General features: G+C 37.5%; 2 protein-coding genes across 2 annotated transcripts in view; both read left to right on the top strand.

The window, feature by feature from the left end:
• The first annotated feature begins 285 nt into the window (after window positions 1-285).
• patl2 (PAT1 homolog 2) lies at window positions 286-8,196 on the top strand. Its single transcript, XM_061708542.1, is given in 17 exon segments — window positions 286-354; window positions 446-508; window positions 588-641; window positions 734-889; window positions 2,384-2,452; window positions 2,547-2,696; window positions 3,080-3,087; window positions 4,248-4,313; window positions 4,397-4,520; window positions 4,612-4,729; window positions 5,997-6,103; window positions 6,183-6,236; window positions 6,309-6,451; window positions 6,548-6,704; window positions 7,092-7,232; window positions 7,315-7,412; window positions 8,052-8,196. Coding segments are annotated over 17 exon segments (1,707 nt in total). The 5' UTR covers window positions 286-300.
• A 6,953-nt stretch (window positions 8,197-15,149) lies between these two features.
• cmn (calymmin) overlaps window positions 15,150-22,843 on the top strand; it is a 28,382-nt gene continuing 20,688 nt past the window's right edge. Inside the window, exons 1-6 of the mRNA XM_061708092.1 lie at window positions 15,150-15,278; window positions 20,667-20,717; window positions 20,835-20,888; window positions 20,966-21,025; window positions 21,858-21,908; window positions 22,702-22,737. Coding sequence (XP_061564076.1) covers window positions 15,212-15,278; window positions 20,667-20,717; window positions 20,835-20,888; window positions 20,966-21,025; window positions 21,858-21,908; window positions 22,702-22,737 — 319 coding nt within the window. The 5' untranslated portion in view covers window positions 15,150-15,211. The remainder of the gene's footprint in view (window positions 15,279-20,666; window positions 20,718-20,834; window positions 20,889-20,965; window positions 21,026-21,857; window positions 21,909-22,701; window positions 22,738-22,843) is intronic.

Here is a 22,843-nt window from a genome sequence, read left to right as displayed (position 1 = left end):
TGTATGCCAAAGAGTTAAAGCTGTTTTTTTTTTTTTTTTTTAATTTGTGTTTTCACCGTAGATCTCGACTCGCCTGAGCTGACAGCCGACCTAAATGGCAACAGCATTGCTCCATTTGTAGAGCCACAGCCTACAACACCACCGCCATCGTTGCAAGATCCCAAACCTCCATACCGTGACACCGCTCCCCGCTCGCTCCCCAGATACAAGCCACAGTACGTGTCCAGGTATGCTCCATCCCCTGTCCGGCTGCAGCATGTCAGAGGCAGGGGATGGAGGGGAGGACTGGGCAGGGGCCAGATGTTTGATGATCCAGCTGTGATGAGGATAGTGGAGGGGCGGCCAAGTCTCATGGTAACAAAAATAGTTTTTACATTTTTTTTTCTGTGAATTTCAGTTAGATGGGTCAGTTTGTAGCAGCTGGGTTTCACTTTTGTTTTTGAAGAGTCTTGACAGCGCCATAGTGGATTGTGGGTACGCCTTGTACAGGAATACCAGTGAGGATGAGGCAAGTGACGACTTAGTCATGTTTTATTTAATTTTGCCTGACTGCGTACTGATTGTTTCACTCCGATTTTTGTCCCCAGAAGATGATACCCTCTTACAGAAGAAACAAGAGAGTCTCAGGATCAATACTTCAGGTTAAGAAGTATAGTTGAATTTAAAATGGTGGTAGCTGTGACACTTTTTTTTAAATAAATCTGGGATCTTATTATATTTTTGTGCCTTGTAGGACAATGCCATAGTGTGTGTGATTGGGCACAGAGGTAGAGGTCAGCATGTGAATGACAGCTTCCTGGATTTACCGTATCCCTCCTATGGATTTAGGAGAGGAGAACCCAGGGGATCCTTCTCCAGAAGACAGTTTGGCCAAAGAGGGCCCCCGCAGGTGGAAATTATTTTTACTACATTTGGATGTTTAAAGGAGTAGCGACACGAATGCTCTTGGCACATACATCAGCTGTACAACATGGTGGTTCACACAGAAAGCTGCAGACACAGTTTGAATAGCTTACTTTACGATCGACCTGCTTTCCCAAGAAGAAGATATGTCCGGGTCAGGGGAAGTATGAGGTACCACCCATCCTTGTGTTCTTGCTTGGCATGAATAATTTAGTGATGGCATATAACTTGCTGATGTAGGAAGTGTCTTGACAGGAAAAGAAAACGACAGTCTGTGAGGTTATATGCAATAAATAGAGCTGCTAGGAGATTAAATAAATGTAATTGTTGTGGGAGATGAATATACAGGACTGTCTCAGAAAATTAGAATATTGTGCTAAAGTCCTTTTTATTTTCTGTAATGCAAAAATGTAATACATTCTGGATTCATTACAAATCAACTGAAATATTGCAAGCCTTTTATTATTTTAATATTGCTGATCATGGCTTACAGCTTAAGAAAACTCAAATATCCTATCTCAAAAAATTTGAATATTCTGGGAATTTTAATCTTAACCTGTAAGCCATAATCATCAATATTAAAATAATAAAAGGCTTGCAATATTTCAGTTGATTTGTAATGAATCCAGAATGTTACTTTTTTTTTTTTTTCTAATTGCATTACAGAAAATAAAGAACTTTATCACAATATTCTAATTTTCTGAGAAAGTCCTGTAGATGAAAGATCTCTAATGTACACATTACAAATGTGTGGTGCATGAATCCAGCTAGGGCAAATATGTTACAAGTGATGCAATTGACCTGATGGAACCATTTAGACACAAATTACACTTGAAAATCATTGAAACCTTTGAGTAAGGCTACAGTACCTACCTGGAGAATTCACAACAAATTGGTAAAATATTGACTGGCAGTTTTACATTTAGCTGTTTTTATGTTGCATTGTCTTGTTCAGTGACCTCAGGAACCTTGGAAGGTGCCTATAAATAAAATGTATTACTCAATTAAAATATTTCTTGTCTGCAGTTCAATCACAGATCATCAGTGATTCTCTTTAGGGAACAGTCTTTAAGTCGTATGTTAAACTGGGCGAGGTTGAGAGAGTGCTGCGTTGCATGTGGGAACGTTGACGTAACACAACAGCAGACTGGTGATGACCGCACTGGTCCCTGCACTTCTGTATTTCTACTGAAACATTAAGGGGCTCGTTAAGATCTATCATTTAATGTGGATAATTAAAAAGTGTCAGCTTGGTGTGTTCTCTGGGAGATGACCTGCTTGTGACCTTACAGACCCTTTCTTTTAAGGCAAAATATGTTCCTGTTTGAGAAGGAAAAGTGTAAAATATTCTTTGTTGGATATGAAAATGACAGTCTTAACTAGTGGCAGCTCTGAAGTTAATTCATCTGTTAGTTTCTTTGGGGAGAAAAATCAACTGGTATCAGTTTCCCGTTAATCTCCTTTTTGCTTCTTCTTGCAGATCCATACTTTGGTACCAGGATCACCCATTTTCTCACGGCAACCCCTCACACCACGACATTTCAATCAAGTTTGTTCTATAATTTGTCCCGGAGAATAATGCAAGTGTACGTAATTTTGCTCAACTTCTTTTCTTTAATGCTTTTTGTATTATGCTGAATCAGACGGGGGGCTTCATGTTTCCTCCAAACCGCCCTTGCTCCTCTACTCAACCTTTAACGCCCAAGATGATGCAGCTTCGCTTTGGTGCCAACTCTCCGAGGCCATCGCATTTTCACAGCCCCTCGTCTAATCCAGTGCAGCCCATCAGGTAGGTGATCTGATGCAAGCAAGGTCCGACTGTAAAACACTGTTTTCTTCTTCACTTGCGTAAAACTGAGGGCTGACAAAACTGGGAACTTGGATAGTAACATGGCATAAAGCAGGTTTTTGCAGATGAAATACTTTTGCTTTACAAGTTAAGTTTTAACTTTGTTTTCAATGCAGTACTTTTTTTAAATCTACTGCCTAAAGATGGATTCAGAAGTCTGGGAGAATTGCATCTGACTTTGACATATTCATGATCTACTTTGCTAGTTAGAGTATGGTGTTCCTTATGTCAGTTATGGTCCTCATGGGAGCAAGGCGTGAAAAGTAGGGTGTGTTGGTGCAGGCGCACTATATTTGAACTGTCACCTTTTTTAATGGAAGTGTACAGTTTCCAGGGTTCTTGGTCAAATCTGTACTTGCTTGACAAAAATGGTAGCAACCAAAGTGGTGAACTTCAAGTTTCAGTTACTTTTATGTCAAGCTAAAACATGTGACGAATCACACCATCACAGTTCATGGATGTTGATGGCCAAGAACTTGAATAGAAAATATATATAAAGTCTTTGCCAGCGTACAGTAGAGGTCTTCAGGTCTGACACACTAATGCAGATTCTGGTGACAAGCTGATGGATTCAGGTGTTAGAGCTGGGAAGCATCTAAAACGTGCAAGAGGGTGGACCTTGAGAACTGGACTGAAAGACCCCGCTACACAAGAACAAAAGATGCTATATGTACTAGGAATGGGTGATATTTAACCGTTCACGATAAATTCCCCACGGTAAGAATTTGTCATCTCGCGGTAAAAACGATAAATTCTTGTTGACGTTTTTGTGTAAAGCTGATTTATGGTTCTGCGTGGAAGGAAGGAAGGAAGGAAGGAAGGAAGGAGCCTTGAAGGAAGGAAGGAAGGAAGGAGCCTTGAAGGAAGGAAGGAGCCTTGAAGGAAGGAAGGAAGGAGCCTTGAAGGAAGGAAGGAGCCTTGAAGGAAGGAAGGAGCCTTGAAGGAAGGAAAGAGCCTTGAAGGAAGGAAGGAAGGAAGGAGCCTTGAAGGAAGGAAGGAAGGAGCCTTGAAGGAAGGAGCCTTAAAGAAAGAAGGATAAATTCCCGTTGAGGTTTTTGTGTAACAAACATGGCAGATCTGAGTCATTCCAGTTCTGCAGTACAGGTGTAACTCATTTAATTGGATTTTATCAATTCAATTTAATTGATGTAGTTTAGTAGCATTTAGTATTCTTTTCGAGCAGTGATTTGGGGGCTCCAAAGACTGAATGTGGTGATAGATTTATAGTTACAAAGGTGGAGTTGAATTAGTATTTTTTTTTTTTTATCGTCATTTTTATCGTTATCGGGATAAATGCCAGAAATTATCGTGAAACATTTTTTAGTCCATACCGCCCATCCCTAATATGTACAACTAAATAGCTACTAAGGTACAGAAAGTTGGTATTTGCATGCCAAAGACTTAAACAAATGCCATGACAATAGTAAACAAGTAGGTCCTGATACTTGTTAGTAATCTTGGAATTAAAGGTGTCTGAAACCAACAGGTGCCCGAGTCCAGTCACACAGCTACATCCTCAGCATAAACGACTACTTAGTCAAAAACAGCGTCTATTCCAAAGGTTGGTGCTATAGCAAGTAAATCTGCACTCTTTAAAATTCATTTTGGAACGGGATGACTTGTAAGAATTTTTCTGACTTGCAGAAAGTCCGAAGCCTGGGACCCTTACTGTAATCTCATGACGGGCAAAGAGAAGGAGTGGATCACCAGGCTGCAGATGATCCAGCTGCAAAGTGAGAATCCATACCTTGAGGACTATTACTACCAGGTGGGGACCTATGTCTTTTATTAATTCGTAGCTGCGTTTCCTTCTTGGTTTTTAAGTGACTTTTCATGGCTGAGCTTAAACCCTTTAACAGGAGTATTATCGTCGAATAGAAGCTAAGATGGCTGAGGAAGAGCTGGGAATCAGGAGCAAGAGGGAGCCACCCAAACTCACCACTCCTTACATCACAAAAACTGACACCTACACACCAGGTTTCCCTCGCGTTCCCTTTATCATTTATTTATCTTTAATGGGCTTTTGTTTAGCCTGTCTCTAATATGGGCCATGCTGCTGTCATGAAAGCAGTTTTTGTTGGTGGTGTTGGTCTGGCCCCTGTTGAGAAGATAACAATCTTGGACTAATCTGTGTGCTTACAACAATCAGCTTAACGAGGAGCAGCGGGTGCTTTGCTCACTTTCAACCCTCAACTTTACCTTGAGCTGCTTACAGGCTGCCCTACCTCAGTCCTTCAAAATCCAGCCAGGACTACGAGAAAAGACTGGGGACATCTTAAAACCCCCAATTTTATGCTCAGACACACTTTAAAGCAGGGGTGTCAAATGTGCGGCCCGTGGGCCGCATGCGGCCCGAGAGAGGTTTTCATGCGGCCCGCGAGAAGTTTCCAACGCAAAAAACCAAATGTTCATTTACTAAAAAGGAAGGCATAAATAATTGCCATGAATCGCAGCATATCCGATAATATATTTCTTCTACAAATCCATCGTTATTCCACAAATAGAGCAGTTTTCAATATTTTTTTAGTTTTCTAGAATGCATTTGCCGATTTTATTTCTTTGTAGACTGTCATTTATTTTTATTAACTGACTACTATTATGTATTTTCGCAGGAAAAATATCACTGCTAAAAAAGATGATAGAAGATATTTATTCGGAGAATTTCAGTTTTGAATACGAGGATAGTGACAAAGTAAAACAGTTAAAAGAGAAGTGCTGACTTTTTCGGTACACTGGCGTAAATATCCGCGCCAATTTTTAAAAATAAATACACTTAATTGTACTGGAAAAAGCTCTGAATCACAAAGAAACACTCCCGGATGTAATAAGAAAGATTTTGCTTTTAATTAAATTTCCTATAAAAAAGCGAAATATATAAAAAAAAAAACATACTTGTTTCTGTTTATCTTTGTAAAATGATATTAAAAGTATCTTACATAATTTGAAAAAAAAAAGAGAAATTTCAAGAAAAGATCCTGAAGAAATATATTTTACATAATTACAAAACAAAGTGCATATTTCCTTTAAAATTAATTAAACTGATATTGGATTAGATAACAATAGTAAAAAAAAAATGTTTGCACCGTTTTTGTTATTTTGAGCGAGAAAAAAATTGGTCAAATCCGGCCCGCCAAGCAAAATGAGTTTGACACCCCTGCTTTAAAGCGTACTGTATGGAGCTTGTTCCTAATATTTGCACTGCTGAACATTTTTGTGCTGTTATAACAGGCTTTTGCTCTTTCAGTGGTGCACATTGAAGGTTCTTTGGGTCAAGTTGCCGTGTCCACCTGCTACTCTCCCCGTCGCGCCATCAGTGCAGTGAATGCAGTCCAAGGTCATTCTCCTATCGAGGTGTGTTTTGACCACTGGTATTGTAAGATTCAAACAATCAGCTTTCCTTTACACCACCACTGACTTATCCCTGTTTTAGGACCAAAAAGACACCAGCCAACAGCGGTTAGAGATCCTCAGCAAAATAGAAAAGGTATCTGGTTGATGATTTGATTTTGATAGATTTATAATAGCCGCCAACACAATGTCCTATCATGTACTGCAGTTATTCATAGTTCTGCTGGAGGTGGAGGAAACGGAAAGGATGAAGACCACAGTGTTGTCTGAAGCAGAAGAGAGAACGTTGATGGAGAAAACCCAGAAGAAAGTGGAGCTTATATACTCTCAGCTGGAACACCACAACTCTATGTGGGTCTCTGTGAATAAGCGTAGTCAAATGTTGAAACGATACAAATGCTAAACGCTAATCAACGTTGTCTTAACTGTCTTCATTTCATGATGCAGAGATTCAGGAGAGGAGTTTCTTCCTTTCTTGGCTGTCTCGAAAGGGAAAAGGCTACTCGCCCGTCTACTGCCATTCCTAAAACGCGATTCAGCTCTGAAAATCTTGCACATTGTGTCGTCTAACCTTCATTCACTGATAAGCAGAGACACAGAGGAGGTGTGCATTTCTTTTACCGTTTTACACTTGTATCAACAGCAAGGTCTGTGGATTTCCTCTAGCGTGTTGTACAATTCCTGAACTGTATTATTGTAAAGTACTGGTCTTAAGTTCAGGCATTGATATAGTTGGTGTAATGAGAGATTAGTCATAAACTCTTATCCAAACTCTTGCCCATTGTGTGTTGGTTGTGTGTGGATTTTTTATTTTTTTCATAATTATATAATGGATGTAGCAGAGGACCGCTGCTATAGATGAACACAAAAGGTTAAATCATGTTCTCTTGAAGGTTCATCTCAACTTCAAAGGCAGTTTCCAAAGTGATCAAGTTCTCTTTTTTGGGGGGGATTTTAAAGATCAAATCTGAACATCCTTACCTTTTTTAAGGCCCTTCCTGTGCTCTACCCATCGCTTCGAAATGTGATTGGTGGCCTGACGTTCAGTCAGCTCATTGGTGTACTCAAAGATCTGACGTCATCAGAGTCTTTAGATGCATACGAGTGCCTCTCACTCACCTGTCAGAACAAGGTTAGCGTTTTATTGCATTTGTTCATACATTTCTTTAAATGTAAAAGGGTTTTCCTCATACTTCTTTTTTTTCTTTTTCCAGTTTGGGCTGTCTTTTCTGTATGCTCTCCTGTCCCATGGAGAGAAGCTGCTTTCCTCAGGAGTTCCTCTTGAGCCCAGCATTGGTGACTTTGAGACTTGGTGGGAATCTGTGTAAAATTGAACTGGAATCATTTTATCTACCGTATTTTCTGGACTATAAGCCGCTACTTTTTTCATAGGTTTTGAACCATGCAGCTTATACAAAGGTGCAGCTATTCTGTGGATTTTTCTTCCACCGCTGAGGGCGCTCTAACCGGAATTAGAATCAAAACTAAGACAACATAAATGCAAAGAAGAATACGCTACTTCTTCTTTAGCAGATAGAAGTAGAAGCAGATTTCAAACAGATAAATAGATAAATAAATACCGGTTATTTTCTCTTGGTTCTGTCCCGTTTTAATCAGCAAAGTTGGTGCCGTGTTAAAAGACACTGTTAGGAAAGGATCTATTTAGGTACAAACATGTACATCATTTACAGTTCAAAATCCTTCTGTACATGTAGTAAATATCTAATCTAACAACAAATATCTGCGGCTTGCATATCTTTTTTTTTTTTAAATAGAGCGGATGCGGCTTATATGCAGATGCGGCTTGTATATCTTTTTTTTAATACTTTTTTAAAAAATAGAGCGGATGCGGCTTATATGCAGGTGCGGCTTATAGTCCAGAAAATACGGTAGTTTTTTAAATTTATTTCTTTAAATGACACTGACTTTTTTTCCCCTCTTCTTTCCCCAGGACTGACATAATATTCCAGGTGGCAGGACAGCTGTCTCAGTGCTCACTGGTGGAGCCGCTCCTGCTGCCCTCAAACCTGCTCACGCTCTTCTGCCGTTACCTGGACAAGCGCACTGTGCATCAGCTGAAAAGCAACATCGAGTAGGTCCACGTTATTTCAATATTGACAATGAGTGCAAGTTTTGAGTGCAGATGATGTCGGGTGATTGTCAGATATTTATGTAGGTCTGCCAACGGGTCCCTGGCTCTTCCATCTTAAAGAAGATGGTAGCTGCAGTAATGAAATGTTCAGCCAACGGCCGGGTTGTGGAGAGCGCAAGTGTGAAATGTGCGACGTCCTCAGTACCAGTCACAAAAACTGATCTTTTGTTCATATTCATTACCCTACCCTATTCCTTCACATTTTGCACCTCAAACTGTTTCCCTTTTTTATTTATGGTTGTTTTACTTTCCTAATTTTTGGTGTCCACTAGACTTGAAAGTTTAGTAACCTTTTTTGTTTGTTTTAAAACTTCCAAAAATAATTTTCCCACATTGTCCTGGAATGTCAATAGCAATGACATTGACATTTATCAATCAATGGAATGTTTCATCAGGTGCCCTGGTTGAATGTTATTTATAACTGTATAGCTGGAGTTATATGTTAATTATAATAACTGTTTAAAGTGTCATGGTGATGAACATCATGCAATTTTGGGTTGTTTTGTAAAAAGGCCTGCATGATGTATACATGTGGATGATGTATTGGATGTAATCTTAAAAGTTTCAGTTGTAAATGTGTTTTTTATTTTTCATTTGGAAACAGGAATAATTTAAAATGCACCCTTGTACAGCACTTGCAATAAGAATAAAAAAAAATTGAAATTTCAAGTTTGTCTACAAGAAATGCACATTTTAATCGTGTGGAGTGGGTCAGTCAGAGGAGGCAGATAAATGGACAAGATGACTAGGTGAGAACAGGAAGTGTCTTTTTTTTTTTTTTTTTCTTTTTTTCTTTTTTTTTTCCTCTCAGAGGAATCGGCAACAGGCAAGAAGCTTATAGAGCCAGTTTTCTCATCATTGTATGAAGCTCTTTTTATTTATTTTTTTTAATTTATTTTTGGTGAATAAAGAAAGTGAGGGAGAGATGACGCCTGCTGCCACTCTGAAAGACATAACACACAACTGGTGCACAAACATTGGAATCTGAAGGAGAGAAAAGAAGCCCGGACTTGGTCAACCAGCACGAGAGGCGGTTCTGGCTAGATTTACACCCTGGACCCCCCCCCCCCCCAAAAAAAACTCCCCCCCCAAAACTCAGTTAATTTACAATTGAGAAGATATGCAAGTTAGATCCCACTTGCATATGAATCAGTTACCCAATTAAAATAATTTTTATTTCGAGGCGCCTTTCACGTCACCCAAGGTCACCTTACAGGATAAAAACAAGAAATACAATAAAACGTCCGTAAAGCAGCAATAGACAGTATACAAATAAACACAACAATAATACAACAATAAATAAACTGGTGAAGTAGTGCATGATGTCCGGTCAGAGTGAGTGGGCAAGTTTGAACAGGTGAGTTTTGAGTTGAATTTTGAATGTGGTGATGGAGTCTGTGTTTTGTGTGAAAATGACCATAATGTACATTTTAAGATTTAACATCCTATTAAGCATAACACACTAATTGTTTAAAAAGCTTTGTCACATGTAGATTACGAAATGCCATGTCAATGTAAGAAGTTTATTTAACCCAGCATCTACCATATAGCAATAAAAAATTCCACAATCAGGACATCTGTGAATTTGCGCTTGTGTTGCAAACACGAACCAGACTAGTTGCATGTGGGGGAAATTAGTTGCATGACATGATGCCTCAGTTTTTATAGTTGCTAGTTCAACAAACTTCTGTGGCTAATGGCAACATATTAGCAAGAGGCTAATTAATAGCCTACTGTCACTCATAGAAATCTGCATACTGTACCTTATCTCAGTTTCTCCTTTCTATGATCTGGACACCTGGTGGCTCCTTTGGTTTTTCACTAGTTTGCTCCATGATAAAGATGAATACTCTATTAGCTTTTTTATTACCTTCCAACACCGTCCAATCGACCGGAATTAATTATATGTAAGTATATGGGTCTATTTTAAATATAGGGATGAAATACAATTTATTTGGGAGCAGTTTGTGTTGTGTGGCCTCACTGGCCTGGATCCCCTCCCACTGCCACGAGGTCACACCCCCAAAAGACCATAGTTCCCACCAGACCAGGCAGAGCTCCCCCTCAACGACCAGCCCCACTCCCCAAGGACCAGAAGAAACCCACATCCCAGCGTCCCCAGCCCCATACTCAGTTTAGAAAAATGATTTTATTTGCGATACATAAAACGGCGAGAACCAAATGAGCCAAGTTAGCTTCCACTGAACAGGAATTCTGCAATTGAGCCATGTTGATAAACCTTTGTATTGTATAAATTGCAAATTTGGATTCTATAGTGAAAATATTTAAACAAAATTGTGACCAGAAGTTTTGATTAGTGTTCATGGATAAGTTAGCCTTTCATTTTGGGATCGGAAGAGAGACTGAATTATCTATTTTGAACATTATCTACCGTATTTTCTGGACTATAAGCCTCTACTTTTTTCATAGGTTTTGAACCATGCGGCTTATACAAAGGTGCGGCTATTCTGTGGATTTTTCTTCCACCGCTAGGGGGAGTGCTAACCGGAATTAGAATCAAAACCAAGACAAAATAAATGCAAAGAAGAATACACTACTTCTTCTTTAGCAGATAGAAGTAGGTAGAAGCAGATTTCAAACAGATAAATAGATAAATAAATACCGGTTATTTTCTCTTGGTTCTGTCCCGTTTTAATCAGCAAAGTTGCTGCCGTGTTAAAAGACACTGTTAGGAAAGGATCTATTTAGGTACAAACATGTACATCATTTACAGTTCAAAATCCTTCTGTACATGTAGTAAATATCTAATCTAACAACAGAAATATCTGCGGCTTGCATATCTTTTTTTCTAAATAGAGCGGATGCGGATTATGTACGGGTGCGGCTTATATATCTTTTTTTATTGTTTTTTTTTTAAATAGAGCTGATGCGGCTTATAGTCCAGAAAATACAGTATATAGTTTTGATAAAAATGTGTTACAGCTAATCCCATATTGTACAGTGAGTGTAACTCCAGAAACCATTGATTTTCATCTTGCATGGGTTTTCTGTTTGGATTGTTGGCTCATTAATTAGTTTTACTGAGAGCTATTTGGAGGTCAGAAATGCAACAGTTAACTGGCCTGACCGGGTTCTGCTGAGTCTCTTCAGAGGAGCAGTAAGACTACAATGAACCTACCTTGAGGTTGGAGTCACTGGACATGTTTCCAGAGAACAATTTAACATTTTACTGCTATTCTATTAGAGCTGATAAACCTTTTTTATTTTTTAAGGCAATAATAATAAAAGAAAAGATCACAGTAGCTGAAAGCTGTACAGAGGAGCGTTCATGTGTACATGTCCCAAAACTGTACTTCAAAATATGTAGTTTACTGTCTTTATTAGGATATATTTTACGTGTTAGTTTAGAGAAAGGGGGCATTCACCTTCAACCATTCCCTTGATATTTTCAGAGAAACCAGATTTCTTGAGCCCTCCCCTCTCTCCAGGAGGACTTCTGGAAGTGGATGTGATCTGTTAACTCTTGAATTTTTCCTTCTTGACATCTGTTGGGACATCTCACAGCTGTCTGCAATGTTGTCAGGTGAGGTTCTGTTTTCAGTGCCAACTGTGTCGAGCTCTCAGCAGTTAGAATCCACTGGCTTTTAACCAGACTCTGACGCGGTTGACAGCTTGCATGTAACAGATGCACGCAATACAGCTCCCCTGCATTAGGCCCAGCAATACAGCGGAACACATGGCATCATGCAATCGGGTAATCCCTCTAAAACAAAGGCGTTTCTGAACAGTTTCCCTTCATAGGATCATGTCAGTTTCTGCATAAACGAGAAAATTTTCCAATGTAGCTGATGATGCTGTATGTTCTAATCTACACCCTCGTCATGGTTATTGGCACCAATATGAATATCTGCAGGCCAAAGCAGCCAACACTTTCTGTTGGTCATGATGCATCACCAAGAGGAGCGGTCTGATACTGCTTACCTCTGCTGTAGGTGAGTCAAATATTCTTGGATATGGACCAACATCCAAACTTAAGATCCCAATACTGGTGTAATCTTCATGAATCTGTTTTGACTTGTCTTGCTGACAAAACTATATCAGCCACATGACTCCCATGGAGATTATAATCGCTGTCTCTTGTGACGCAAATGACTTTTCTTTGTCCCATGCCTCTCCCCTGTTTTTGGTGTCCAACCTAATATGAATGGAATAAAAGTCTCTGCGTACTGCGCAGAGGTGGGTAGAGTAGCCAAAAATTGTACTCAAGTAAAAGTACTGTTACTTCAGAATAATATGACTCAAGTAGAAGTAAAAACTAGTCATCCAAATAATTGAGTAAAAGTAAAAAAGTACTTGGTGAAAAAACTACTCAAGTACTGAGTAACTGTTGAGTAACGTCTGATTTATTTTTTTTAACACAACCATTCAAACAGAGAAAAGTACAAAATAATCATCTTCAGGCAAATTAAATCAATAAAATAAATTAATAAAAAATATTAAAAATAATATAAAAATAATTAAAAATAATATTAAAATAAGCTTGAAGTAAATTCAAGTACTTTAATAAATAATAAAATAAATAAAATAACAGAATAAAAAAATTAAGTAAAAGTAGCATAAAATTTCAAGCCTTTGTACTTTTCTTTTTTAACCAGGCAGAACTAGAACAAACATGAACTCATATAAACTCAGTGTGTGTTTGAGTCTGTGTAAATGTGACAAAACATGCAAAAACAAACATTTTTCCCACAGAATCACTCAGTGATGTCATGAGATTGACGCGTACGCGAAGGGGATAAAATAAAAGTAACTGCTCAACGTAGCCTAATGTAGCGGAGTAAGAGTAACAGTTTCTTCTTCACAAATCTACTTAAGTAAAAGTAAAAAGTATAGTGATTCAAAACTACTTCTAAAAGTACAAAATTTCCCAAAATTCACTCAAGTAAATGTAACGGAGTAAATGTAACTCGTTACTAACCACCTCTGGTACTGCGATGGCGCAACATCCATGCAAAATTAACGCAAATCTAACACCAGTCACACATGGAGGCCAAAAATCAGCTTCTCTGATCAGAACGTCTGATTCCAACTTGGACTTTGTTAAAGAGATCAAAACCAGGATGATCAGCGATGAATGGAGGCACTCATTCATCACCAGGTGGTCAAAAGCTGGACAGATATTTGTTTTGAAGCCAAGTATGTGAGAGGTCTGGGCGGGCTGGGAAGTGAGACATTAACCCCTCCTTGACCTCATAAGAAGAGGATTTGGGCTTTGGGTGAGGAATCTATGTGAACAGTGAGAAATCTTTGACTTTTTCTTTAGATATACAAGGGGCCCTTCAATGGCGTGTCTGTGAGTGCAAAGGCACCATGGAAACGTTATGGGCCGTTTCCATCATAATGCGCACTCCTTTTGCATTTTTAAGTGATGTCATTGTTGTCGTTAAATCCATTTAAAAATAAAGCTGCATGAAGCCCAGACAAGTTGCATGTTGTGCTCTCTGTGACTTCTCACCACACGTGCCTTAAGTATTTTTTGTGCTCCCTCAGGTCCATGGAAATATTTACCAAAGTGGCTGTAAAACCCGTCCTTTAAATATTGGAGCAAACAACCGTCTATTCATGAAAGTGCATGTAAAGTTTAGTGTAGTGGTGTTCTGTCACTGCAGCTGAAAGATTTATTACACCGGCACGTAGCTCGTATTTGAATTAACAATCCTTTCCAGTTTGCATCTGTTATGCGAAGGTGACGTCTGTCATCTCTTTAACGTGCTGTTTTGAAGTGACTGCAGGTCATCTGACTAAATTAAAGAACCACCTGTTATTAGGAGATACTACGACGGAGTATTAGGGCCAAACTAAGACAAAAAAAATTGGAAATTACGAGAATAAAGTCATAATATAATGAGAATAAAGTCGTAAAATTACGAGAATAAAGTCGTAATGTTGCGATAATAAAGTCGTAATAGAATAAAGTCGTAATATTACGAGAATAAAGTCGTAACATTACGAGAATAAAGTCGTAATGTTGCGAGAATAAAGTCGTAATATTATGAGAATATAATTTATGAGAACTCTAACAGGAAGAGCTTCTTCTCCCTGTGTTAAAATGAGGAATATTGAGCATCTTGGGAAGTTATATTTATATATTTATAATATATTACGACTTTATTCTCATAATATGACTTTATTCTCGTAATTTTACGACTTTATTCTCATTACATTATGACTTTATTCTCGTAATTTCCTTTTTTTGTTTTTTTGTTTGGCCCTAATACTCCGTCGTAAGATACACATCTGTGTAAAGGAAAATAAGCCGCCAACATGTGACAACGTAGCGTATGATCAATCACTCTAGGTAATGTTAGACTTTCAGTTTCAGCCTTTTCCTTTTTCTTTCTTTTTTTTTTAACAAAGCTGCATAGTTCAGTTTTCTGCTGGCGGAAGTCAAGGTTGTAATCAGTAATATATTAAGCTCAGTTACTGTTAAAGATTGATGAGTTTGTCACAGGCATGGTAAACCTATTTGTACATTATGAATCTTATTAAAAGTGAATCTATTGATTGAGTAGCAAGAAATACTTTAAGACTATGTAAAGACAAAATTGTGAGGAGAGAAGGTTTTAAAAGGGAATTGTGATCAGAAATCAGCCCAAAACATCCGTGTCATTTAATGCGTCCTGCACTGTTCTCAGTTCATTAGTCAACATCCAAACTAGTGAACCACCTTCCTTTGCTTCTCTCTTAAGTGTTAATATACTTTAAATAGCCAATTGTTCGGTTGGTGTGTGTACGACTGGCTGTGTCGCCCAACAAGTTGGGGGAGGACCTGCAGGCCAGGGACGGATCCGAGTGGCAGAGGTGAGAGGAGGGGCGCTCAGACCAGAGTGTATAAGAGACCCTTCAAACCGGGGTACGCGTCCCTGTTCAGAGAGTCTCCTTCAGACGCCGCATTCCTCCTACTGGCTCTAAAAACAGTTCTTTCTTCCAGGTCCACCATGGCGGGGCATCTCCTCCTTCAGGGTGCAGTGATCCTTTGGCTGGTGCAGGCAGCCTACACGGGTGGTGAGTGTCATGTGGAGATAATCATGGTTTCAACAGATTTACCATCATTTAGTGGGATATACTTTATAAACAGTAGGTTTTAAACACTGCAAATAGCTAAAAGAGGAAAAAAAATGTAACTTTATACCTTTTGAAATGGATGAAATTTGATTTTTCTTTTTTTTTTTTTTTTTAAGCAAGATAATTTAATGTTATGTCCTAAAAGGTAACATTTTAAATAAAGGAATATTGACTTAAGCAAAAGTATGGGCACACTGCGGCCGGTATTTACTAACTAACCCATTTATCAAATCATTACACTCCTATCCTGGTCTTTGCTATCTGCCTTGAGGAAGGCCTACATGGCCGAAACATGTTGGCATTTTAACTTTTTCTAGGCATTTTAACTTTTTCTAAGCCATGATTTAATAAAGGCCTTTTAATTTTTCTAACTTCTTGAGTGCCTCGGCTTTTTCTTGTTTTTGTATCTTTTGGATCCCCATGCCGAAGAGCACCTGAAGTATACTCTTTTTTACACCCAGCAGCACTCCATGCGTTTGTAGTTGCATTACACTCCTATGTTTAACAGGTGGAGAGGGTCAATTGATAATTATAATAATCATTATAATTGGTATAATGATCATTTAAAAAGACAGTTTCATAATGATTTATTTCAAGTGAATCAAGATGGTATTTCTGCATATGTTGCTGAACAGCAGAAGAGTGCATGACCCCTCAGCTCTAAGTCTTTTGCACTTAAAACAGGTTGACTGGCCTCGCTAAGAAGCACTCATGCGTTTTCCCTCGCTCCTTACGCCCTCCTCTCTGCTGTACTTTAAAACGGTTGTCTTCACGATAAAGCTTTGTTACCCTGTTAGCCTTCACCAGCTTTGCGTGTCCTTTCTAACCAAAGACGGAGGTCACGGCTTTAACAAGTTGGCTTAAGACTGAGACTTTGGTAAAAGTTAAATCGCCAAAACCATTTTTAAGATTCAATTCCAAAATTCCATCAAGCAAAAATATTAGTGTAACTTTTGCAGTGAGAGAAATGTTGAATTTTATCATTCAAGTGTATGAGTATAATCAATGTAATATAATGATAAAAGCATATTTACACTGGAAAGCCTCCAGCAAATAGATGATGGCCTCAAGGTGAAAAGCCCTCTCTGTGTCTGCGGTCGGATGTAGAAGCCAAACAAAACACTGGACATGAGTTGTGAGCCGATTTACAGCCAGATTTGGCATAGATGTGGTTGGCTCTGAGGATCAACTCTGTGTATCTACATCCGACATGATTCAAGTCTGTTGGACCTGAGAGTAACGCACTGAATTTCATAATTTAGGTGGCACTTAAATCGATCTCTCGAAGGCAATTTCCTCAGAAATCTCCTAATAAAGAGTATTTATCTCACACATTGTATGATCTAATGACTTCCTCCTTTAGACTGATGCCAGCATGTTTGAAAATTATAACATATATAATCCAATATCACCATTCAAATGGACAGTATCCTGAGCCGTTCACTGCATTTATGTTTGACAGTATTGAGAATAGGGTTGCCACCTTTGAGAAATAGAATTAAGGGACGCCCTGATTTCAGCAGCACAGGCACCAAAAAAAAAAGCCCCAAAACTTCTAAACTGAATAAAAATGTGTTTATTTTATATGAAAAAACAAAATGCTTTGATTTAAAGTTTAAAGTGCTTTAATAGCATTGAACTTGCATGACTGTACAGACAGACAACCATGTAGCAACTGAAATATCCTGCTATGCTACGTATGTCCACATCAGCCCAGATGTATAATATAGCCTACAGGTGAAGAATATGGTGTAAAAGTTAATTTATTTCAATAATTCAACTAGAATATGGTGTAAAAGTTAATTTATTTAAATAATTCAACTAGAATATGGTGTAAAAGTTAATTTATTTCAATAATTCAACTAAAATATGGTGTAAAAGTTAACTTATTTCAATAATTCAACTAGAATATGGTGTAAAAGTTAACTTATTTCAATAATTCAACTAGAATATGGTGTAAAAGTTAATTTATTTCAATAATCCAACTAGAATATGGTGTAAAAGTTAACTTATTTCAATAATTCAACTAGAATATGGTGTAAATGTTAATTTATTTCAATAATTCAACTAGAATATGGTGTAAAAGTTCATTTATTTCAATAATTCAACTAGAATATGGTGTAAAAGTTAATGAAAATACGGTACAAATCGTGTCCCGTATTAGTTCAATAAGGGACGCAAGCTTTTTTTCTCAAATAAAGGACAATTCCGTATTTTACGGGACGGGTGGCAACCCTAATTGAGAAGATGCTAACCATGCTACATCATGCTAAGGAGACAGAATGATTATTATTGAAGGAAATAAACTTTTTTCTTTTATATAGAAAATAAAAAATAGAACTTTTGCTTTCTGGACATTGAATTGATCTCTGTGTGCTGTGAAACAGTGACGTGTTGATTTGTTGAGGGAGGAATGAGACTAATGTCCTTCAGCTGGTTGAGTTTACCTGTCGAATTTCAAACAATCCTGTCAAACTGAGCTGTAAAGCTCCCCGCGGCCGGCCCTTCACCAGGTTCACGTGACGATGCAAAGCAGCCGTAAATTCTGCTTTCTCTTCACCCGTGGCCTCGGTTTGTCAAATCAAAGGCAACTCAGCAGGGTTGGCAGCAGGGGTCTAAGTTTAACATCCTCCCGCAAGGAGAGAAAATAATGGATTTTACTGCATTTACACAGTCGCTTCATTGACTTCTGTTGAGCCGATTCAGAAATGTTGTAAAGACTTACAACAACATTACATTTAAAGAGGTGAGATTATAATTTATTTTCTTAAGAAAAAAAGAACCTCTTAGTTTAGTTTAGTTTTAGTTTATTTATTTAGCAATATAAGACAAATATGAACAAAAAATGAAAAACAATGAAATAACATGCAAGGAAAGGAAGAAGCCTGGTGGCTTCTATAGAATCCTTTCCATATATGAATAAAAAACAAAACAAAGCTACACATGGGAGAGAAAAAAAACACAAGAAAATGTAACTCAGATCAAGTAATGAACATTACAAAGATGAAACAATAAGAAAGTTCTTTAAATGTTTTTTGAATATTGGCAAGGATGGTGATGATTTAAGAGATTTATTGAGTGAATTCCACAAGTGGGGGCCTCTGAAAGTGATGAAAGATTGATGTTTCCATGTTCTACAAAACTGTAAATTAAAATCATCTTTGTGCCTTGTGGCATAAGAATGAATATCGGAATAAACACCAAAGAAATTATGAAAAGAAGAAGGAAGATCTTGTATATAATTTTTAAATTTGAACATAAATAAACATGTTTTAAAAATGTTAATTTTATTGACGGATAATAATGAATATTTAATGAAAAGGGGAGCAGATGGCTCATATCTGTTTGCATGTGATATCATTCTGAGAAACCTTTTTTGAATTATCAGTAATTTATTAATATATGTTGAATGTGCTGAAGCCCAAACAATGTTGCAGTAATTAAGACGAGGGAAGATTAAACTATAATAGAGAGTTAAATGAGAGGAAGGAAGAACAAAAGGACAAACTTTTCTCAAAATACCAAGCATCTTCATAGATTTCATGCATACAGTATCAATATGTTGTTTCCAATTTAAATGATCATCGATAATGACACCCAAGAATTTGGTCTTCACGTTTCTAAAAACTGTAATATACTAACAATTTATCATCAAGCGAAACAGAAAGAGATATATTCAAAAAAACTACCGTTAGTAACATTTCATGCCCAAAAGATGACTATAATTGCTCAATTAATTGTTCTAAAACACATGAAAAGGAAAGGGTTTCATCAAACAAGCACACTGGCTGCCACTTTGGGGCTATTGATGCATCTGAGCATCTTAACATTTTAACATCATCCACAAAGCAATTATGAATGGATGAGGTTGTGTATCCATGTGACGATAAAGAATAAGACCTCTGCTATTCAACTTTATCACATCATGGATAGTGCAACCTCTTCCCAATGCAGGCCTCCAAAGTGGGACCAGACATCATTCAGCACTTTCAAATCTCATGCATTATATATATATATATATATATATATATATATATATATATATATATATATATATATAATCATAGTTTCTTCATTCTTTTTCTGACAGTATTCGTAATGATTGTTTGATTATGACTGATTGATGATGACTATACTAGCAGTGGTGGACAGAAACGGAGTAAATTTACTTGAGTACTGTACTTAAGTACATATCCAGAGGATTTGTACTTTACTTGAGTATTAGATTTATTTGGTACTTATTACTCTTACTTGAATCCATTTCCAAGACAAATATTTTTACTTTTACTCGAGTAAATTTCTAGGAAGGCTGAAAAGTACTCGTTACTTTCAGGTCTGCTCTTTTTTCTTCTTCCCTAAAATCCTATTGGACACAAGCTGTTTTTGTCAAAGGAGGAGACCTATCACAGTGCACGCTCTCCACTGGGATGTACGTAAAGCGGAAATACGTCAAGCCTCCTCAAAACGATACCGCCAAAGTAGCCTGCGTTTGTCAAGACAGAGCTGCAACAATGGCTACGCCTGCGATGAGATGTAGTTTTTTGTAAAGCAGTGGTCTTTGAGGGGGATCCAGACTTAGTTGGATGGTGCAGGTTCATTTGGTTTCAGTTCATGATTGTTAATAAACTCTGCATCATCTGCTGTCTCTTATGATCCCATTCATTTGATTTGTTTTTGGTGTTTCTGCAGGTTTTATATAACATTGTGGTTCTAAAAGCAGCACATCAGTGCAGCTGGTTTCAAAGAGTTAATTCCCAGAAACAAGAGTTAAAAGATCCTTAAATTAATTTAGAAAAAATATAGTAATTTACTGATGTGGAAAATAAGAAATTTACTCTTACTCTTACTTTTACTTAAAGTACATTTAAAAGCATTTACTTTTGGATACTTAAGTACCTTTAAAAGCAAGTACTTTTCTACTCTTACTCGAGTAATATTTTGACTGAGTTACTTTTACTTGTAACGGATTAAATTTTGACCAGTAGTATTTGTACTCTTACTCAAGTACTGGGGTCGAGTACTCTGTCCACCTCTGTATACTAGACACTATAAATCTGACATGTTTCTTATTTATTTCTTATTTGAGCTGTGTTACGTTACAGAATACAGGAGGGAGAGAAGATGGATAAAAACTGAATAGATTTTGTTTTAGTTTTCTCAAAGCACTCATGCTGATCTTGTATCTGTACCGTTGTGGGATATTGTGGAAAAATTGTCACCTGTACAAATAGCAAAAGCATCTTTTGTTGTTGAGTGTGTTTGGGTTGAAGATGGATTGATGCTTAGAGGACACGCTGCTGAGCTACTGCTGTATTTGTTGTGTTAAAGGTTACAGTCCAGCATCCAGGGTCTCCAATGGACAAGGACCTCAGTCTAATGGTAAATCCACCCTATTCTGTGCCTTTTATCTCTGCAGATCATTAATCAATACTCGTATATTTTTTCCGTACAAGCTACACCCTTTCCTCACATTTTTCTACAACTTTAAATTTCTAGGATATAAACCCCAGAATGGTGGCGGAGTGGAAACGTTATCGATGCCATCAAAAGGTAAATTAACAGCTCATCTGTCGAACCTTTAACTCATCTTTAAAATAAATCCTGACACTACCGTTGTTGTTTGAAAGGTGTGGGTCGGGCGATGGGGCCACGGAATGGATATTCTGGATATCCTACGAAGGGAGTAGGTCAGTAATTACACAGCATGAAAATAAACCTCATTCCCAAAGCCACTTTTACTGTTATACTCAAGTTATATGTAGGCCTTCAGTTATCTTCCGAACACATTACAGCTTAGTGATTTGGTCTCCCTGGGAGAGTTCAAAGCTCTGATAAAAAATGGTGTAACTGAAGAGTGCAATTGCTATTTCTGAACTGGATCTTGTTGTATGTGTCTGTTGTTCTTGGTCTGTTTTTAATGTGTTTTTTTTTAAATAACTTTTGTAACTCTGTAATGGTGTGCTATCTTGGCCAGGTCTCCCTCAAAAAAGAGATTTTAAGATAAGATAAGATAAGATATTCCTTTATTAGTCCCATAGCGGGGAAATTCGTGTACAGCAGCAAAGGGGATAGTGCAAAACAAGAGGCATCAATAGAAATAGAAATAATAATAATAATAATAATAACAAATAACAAATAAGATAACAGACGGATATTTACATAATTGCACGTTGTAGTGAATGATATTGCACATTATTTTCCAGTATGTATTTTCCAGTATGTACAGTATATACATTTATTGTCAGGTACTTCCTGGTTAAATAAAATAAAAAATAAATATCTGTTCTGTGTGATTTCACCAAAAATCTCATCACACGTAGCTCCTATCTCACATATAAAATATTTACAAAGGTTACAAAGCAGTTTCTGGGATCACGACAGGAATAGGGATGAAAAGTAAACTTGTTGTGTATGCTCGTGCTGTAAGAGCAGCGTATGCAAAAGGAATATTCCTAAATCTGAATGCTTTGCTTTTGCTGGTTTTTTTTTTTAAATTTTCATACATCTTGTATTTGTAAGGTTATGGACCAGCAGCTGAAGTGACAAATGGCCAGAGTGGAAAACAACAGGGTGGGTATTTCAACTTGAATGTGCCTTTACTGAAGGTTGGACTCATCAACAGACATTTTTTTTTCTTTGATTCTTCCTTTTTTATATTTATAGAGGCGCTCGCACTTGCTCAGCGGCGTCTTGCTGCTCCCACTATTATTGAATCTCACGCCTCGTCAGTTAAAGATGTAATTAGTCAGCTAGAGCAGTTGACTGTGATGGTTTTGTTCAAATGAAATCTGTAAACGGAAGCGAACTGATGAGTTAAAGGAACATATTATAAAATTATACATATATTTGTGTTTTTTTTTCTTTTTAGAACCCCCCCCCAAAAACCCAAAACAAACAGAGACCTTCATGTGAATATGACGCATGACGACGCAACGTTGATCTGAATCACATGAGATAAAAAAAACAAAAAAAAAACTGAAATGGATCTAATGTATGGTTTCTGAATAGTTTGGGGGTTTTGGCAACAAGTTGATAATTTCATCTAATAGATATCAGAGGAACATTTTTATATAAGTTAGATGCAGCTTAGCTGGAAAGCTCGAAGTGCAGAACAAAAACTATATTCTGGGTTTGAAGTATAGCGGCTTAAATATGCAGCAGTAAAGTGTAGTACTTTACAAGTGCAGTGTTATGAACTTTGTACATTTATTTATTTTGAGGGATCTATGCTGATGGTTCTTGTTCCCGATACAGTTTTACCTTGACCTTACTGAGGCACATTTTTGTTCTGTACTCATTATTCAAATAAGTAATCACCACTTTCCACTTTATCTGATTTTTGTTTGCATTGTTTCTAATCTAGGAGGAGGAATTCCAACTCTTTTAAACAGAAATGGAGGTAAATGCCTCAATAGATGCATCACATTGAATACTGCTGCAGCTTTATAATCCACAGGAGCAAATCGCTTAACTTGATGAAGAAGTCGTGTAATGAGATTATTCTG

This window comes from Cololabis saira, chromosome 19 (genome assembly GCF_033807715.1).
Source record: "Cololabis saira isolate AMF1-May2022 chromosome 19, fColSai1.1, whole genome shotgun sequence".
Lineage (NCBI taxonomy): Eukaryota > Metazoa > Chordata > Actinopteri > Beloniformes > Belonidae > Cololabis > Cololabis saira.
This window is presented reverse-complemented; position numbering and strand designations above follow the sequence as displayed.